At 43.4% G+C, this 4716-nt stretch overlaps 1 protein-coding gene across 1 annotated transcript; it reads left to right on the top strand.

Annotated features, from left to right (window-relative positions):
• The first annotated feature begins 1844 nt into the window (after positions 1-1844).
• dmrt2a (doublesex and mab-3 related transcription factor 2a) lies at positions 1845-4313 on the top strand. The gene is made up of 3 exons (XM_072664873.1): positions 1845-2195; positions 2518-2620; positions 3220-4313. The coding sequence occupies exons 1-3, from the start codon at positions 1845-1847 to the stop codon at positions 4311-4313; spliced, it is 1548 nt and encodes a 515-aa protein (XP_072520974.1).
• The last annotated feature ends 403 nt before the right edge of the window (positions 4314-4716 follow it).

Here is a 4716-nt window from a genome sequence, read left to right as displayed (position 1 = left end):
CAGTATTAAAACAGTAGGTAGAATATGTGGATAGCCTAAAACACTAATAACAATATTATGCTCCCAGTATTAAGACAGTAGGTAGGATATGTGGATAGCCTAAAACACTAATAACAATATTATGCTCCCAGTATTAAAACAGTAGGTAGAATATGTGGATAGCCTAAAACACTAATAACAATATTATGCTCCCAGTATTAAGACAGTAGGTAGAATATGTGGATAGCCTAAAACACTAATCACAATATGCCCCCAGTATTAAAACAGTAGGTAGGATATGTGGATAGCCTAAAACACTCATCACAATATGCCCCCAGTATTAAGACAGTAGGTAGAATATGTGGATACCCTAAAACACTAATCACAATATGCTCCCAGTATTAAAACAGTAGGTAGAATATGTGGATAGCCTAAATCACTAATCACAATATGCTCCCAGTATTAAAACAGTAGGTAGGATATGTGGATAGCCTAAAACACTAATCACAATATGCTCCCAGTATTAAAACAGTAGGTAGAATATGTGGATAGCCTAAAACACTAATCACAATATGCTCCCAGTATTAAAACAGTAGGTAGGATATGTGGATAGCCTAAATCACTAATCACAATATGCCCCCAGTATTAAAACAGTAGGTAGAATATGTGATTACCCTAAATCACTAATCACAATATGCCCCCAGTATTAAAACAGTAGGTAGGATATGTGGATAGCCTAAAACACTAATCACAATATGCTCCCAGTATTAAAACAGTAGGTAGAATATGTGGATAGCCTAAAACACTCATCACAATATGCCCCCAGTATTAAAACAGTAGGTAGAATATGTGGATAGCCTAAAACACTAATAACAATATTATGCTCCCAAATCTCTTATCAGAAACCAGCAGGATACATAGATACCCAAAAACACTAAGCAAAAAATGCAAATATAATCCAAGTATAGAATATTTGCATAGTCTAAATCACTCCTAATCAGAAAATGCCTCCAGTGTTAAATTGATTTATTTTAATCTTTATATATATATATATATATATATAATTAATTTAATATGCTTAAAAAGTTCTTATGCTGTACAGGTGTACAGGTAGGACAGCGCAACGGGTAGACGCTTGTCGTCTGAATACGGGTGGGAACAGATCTCCACAGCTTCATGGTATAGTTTTATTTGTCTCTTTAGTCCAATCACGCATCGTTGGAGGCGGGGAAAGTGTGACCCGGCCAATGACAGGATGCTGCTGACGGGGAGCCAATCAGAGTGAAGCGCAGCGGCTGGTGAAGGAGGCGGCCCAGCTTGAAAGCACCAGGCCTGTTTGTGTGGAGGTGACAGCAGAGTGAGGCAAATCCCTCATACACACCTCCTCCTGCTCAGCGTGCTTCTGTGGGGCAAAAGGACGCGATTTAAACGAGAACATCTGAGAACTCAACACTTTAAAAAGGACAGTTTACCAAACCGAGTTACTTCTGGACGGCGACGCGCTTTTGAGAAGGTAGGTTTTGCTGAAATATGGATAGCCTGAAGCCAGAAATCCCGGCTGAACTGAGGTGGAGACCTGAGGGGTGTTGTTGGAGCTGTTTTGTAGTGTTAGCTACATTTACAGCTACAGCTAAAGACTAAACAGCTGAAATGCTGCAGTCAAAACAGGCGTTAAACCCAAGCTAGGAATTTTACTAAACGTAAACGACTGCCATTTGTTGTCGTTTATGAGATTTCTGAATACATGTATTAGAAAAGCAGCAATTCCCACTTTTTATTCCCACCAAAATAAAACTAACCGCCTTGTGATTTTCCGTCTCAGGCAGCGTTCAGTTTACAACAGCCGAGCTCTTCAGGACGGAGACATGTCGGATCTCTCCAGTCCCGAGTTTGAGATCGATGTGGAGAGTCTGGAGGCTGAAGGCGACGAGTCTGCGGCTTTCACTGCTGCTTTCTCCAGCGCCGGCGAGGAGGAGCAGGGGCTCAAGGACGAGGACAAACCCGGTCATGCTGCCCACATGTCCGGAGAACAGAAGAAGCTGAGCCGCACGCCCAAGTGCGCCCGCTGCCGCAACCACGGCGTGGTGTCCTGCCTCAAGGGCCACAAGCGCTTCTGCAGGTGGAGGGACTGCCAGTGCGCAAACTGCCTGCTGGTGGTGGAGAGACAGCGGGTCATGGCCGCCCAGGTGGCCCTGAGGAGACAACAGGCTACAGAGGTAAGCTCAAATTTTATTAAAAGACCTCAGATTCACATATGCAGGCCTTAACTGCAGTAAAGGCTTGTTCATATTTCAGATTTAAATCGCATTGTTTAGTGTTTACATTAGAATGGAAATGAATATAATCTGAATATAATCCAGTTACTGAAACTGTGACTGAAATAAACAATACGTTTCAAATAAAGTTTGGAGCCACTTACTAATTTTGATGTGCCGATGATACAGTGTTAAAACCTTGTAGCTATTCAAAAAAAAAAAAAAAAATATATATATATATATATATATATCTATATACTCACTGTGCTGTTCTGCATTTCAGGACAAGAAAGGGATATCAGGGAAGCCAACACCAGCCGAAAGACGGACTATCTATCAAAGACACATCCGCCCATCCACTATGCTGGCTAAAAGTATCTTAGAAGGTAAGAGCGTTATCACACCAGATACAGTAACAGTCCACAGGCTTGTTTGCATGATGTGGGCATATTTTCACACTCTTTGGAATCTTAAATTCAAGACTTTCATTCCTCTTTTCTGTCCCTCGATAAGCTAAAATATTCCTTTTCTGTCTTTCTCAGCTTTTCCAGCTCTTTCCTGGACTTTCTGCCCTTTTCTGTTCATGCAGTAAGCATCTCTCGCTTACTACAGTTTTACAGAATCTTCACTTTTTAAGGGTGCTTAATAATAGATTAATTTGCCCATATATTCATTAGGCTTCTCAGACTAAGAGTCAGTTAATGCCGTTTATATAAGTAGCAAGTAGGATTAAACAGACTGACCTGAGATCAGTATTCATTCTTTGAGGTGCCTAGCGAATACAAGTCTGTTTAGAGTCTCTATTTAAAATCTAAAGGATACACATTATTTTTAAGGAGGAAAATGTACAATAAAAAATGTATTATATGGTGGCAATTTATTTTCAGCCAGAATAATCTTGTTACTCATTATGAGAAGCTTTATACACTGAGTAATTACATTAGTTTTTCAGTTCTGGGTCTAAACTGAATTTTCTTTCCTTCAGGGTACCGCCCTGTCCAGGCAGACCCCTTCCTGGGTACCAGCCCGGCTCTCCCTCCACCTCTGAGCGACCGCATGAGAAAGAGACGCGCTTTTGCTGACAAGGAGCTGGAGAGCATCATGCTGGAGCGGGAATACAAAGAGCGTGAACTGCTGGAGTCCAACCAGTCTGCCTCTGCTTCCCTCTTCCTCCCTGGCAGTGTGGTGCACGCTGCCGAGTACAACTCCTACAAGACTGCATTTTCCTCATCGTCCACACCTGCGGCACCCGAAACGTCACCCAAGGACCTGTGCAGCTTCCTGCCTGGGTGTCTGGACCTGTCTCTGGGGTATGGTGCGTCTGGCGGGGCAGCTAACGTTGAGTTGATCTCCTCAAATGTCAGTGTGGCCACCACGTACCGTCAGTACCCACTCTCACCCCGTTTTGTCATGTGGCCAAGGGGTGGCAGCAACCTGGGGGACGCGCTCCTTTACCAACAGTGCCTCCTCAACGCCACTGCTGTGCAAAACCTCAAGCCCGGTGCCGTTTGGGACCCCAAGATGATGGCCTCCAGCGAGAGCCACTCACCCGAGCAGGAGTCCCCCTCCGCTGTCTCGAGGCTTGAGGGATCCCGGGCAGCTCCAGATCCCAGCAACATGCAGGCCGGACCTGTGGAGGCCCAGACAAGCCTGAGCCAAAACGGCAGGGAGCGCTCGGCCTTCTCACCGCCCAAGAGGGTGTACAGACAGGCGTTCGCCAACGGCCCATTACACCCAGGAGGCCATGAGCATGTGTTGAACAAGATGAGCAAGGACAGCGCCAAGCACACACTGTCCATGAAGCTCAACTCTTTCCACTCGCTCATCCAACAGACCTTGAGTGAAAAGGGCCCGGAGCTCAGGAGCCCCTGCTGTAAAGAGTTACTAGAGGAGGCTGCTAAGAAGTTCAGGGACGGCTCAGTCAAAGACATAGCATGCTTTAAAAGCTCAGAGAGAGCAGTAAAGGACTCCATGGTCAAACCAGCAGGCACAAAGGTTTCTTCGAATGAGCCTTTGTCTTTTTCCGTGGAAGCCATATTAAAACGGCCCTCGCTGCCTGTAAACCGAGCATCCCAGTAAGGTTGCTTGTCGAAAACATCAATCAAAACAGTACTTATGGACTGAAGCTTCAATGTATTGTGTATTTATTCCTACTTCTAGACAGAAATAGATTTTTCTGACAGTGATGGTTGTATGTGTATGTGAGATTAAACAGCCGGGTGATTGTAGTACTCATGTATTCATCCTAACTCCACCAATACTGTAAATAGCCGTGTAAATACTACAGTATGTGACTCAGCATGTTGTAAATCAGAATGTAGAGTATTTAAATGTATTGGTAATTTTCTACTTTAAATAAAAGTTTGTGAAAATTCAGAATGTCCATTGCTCTATGTTTTTATTTAATCTTGCAGTAATAAGACCTCATCTTTTTTTTTTTTTTGCATTTTTGAAATTACTTATTATTTAAAAAAAAAAAAGT

This window comes from Salminus brasiliensis, chromosome 20 (assembly GCF_030463535.1).
Source record: "Salminus brasiliensis chromosome 20, fSalBra1.hap2, whole genome shotgun sequence".
Lineage (NCBI taxonomy): Eukaryota > Metazoa > Chordata > Actinopteri > Characiformes > Bryconidae > Salminus > Salminus brasiliensis.
Note: the sequence above shows the minus strand (reverse complement) of the source record. Positions and strands in the feature narration are given on the sequence as shown.

Coding starts and splice junctions, on each gene's coding strand:
- dmrt2a (XM_072664873.1), top strand. CDS start 1,845: ATGTCGGATCTCTCCAGTCCCGAGTTTGAGATCGATGTGGAGAGTCTG. Junction 2,196..2,517: donor GGAGACAACAGGCTACAGAG/GTAAGCTCAAAT, acceptor TCTGCATTTCAG/GACAAGAAAGGGATATCAGG. Junction 2,621..3,219: donor GGCTAAAAGTATCTTAGAAG/GTAAGAGCGTTA, acceptor TCTTTCCTTCAG/GGTACCGCCCTGTCCAGGCA.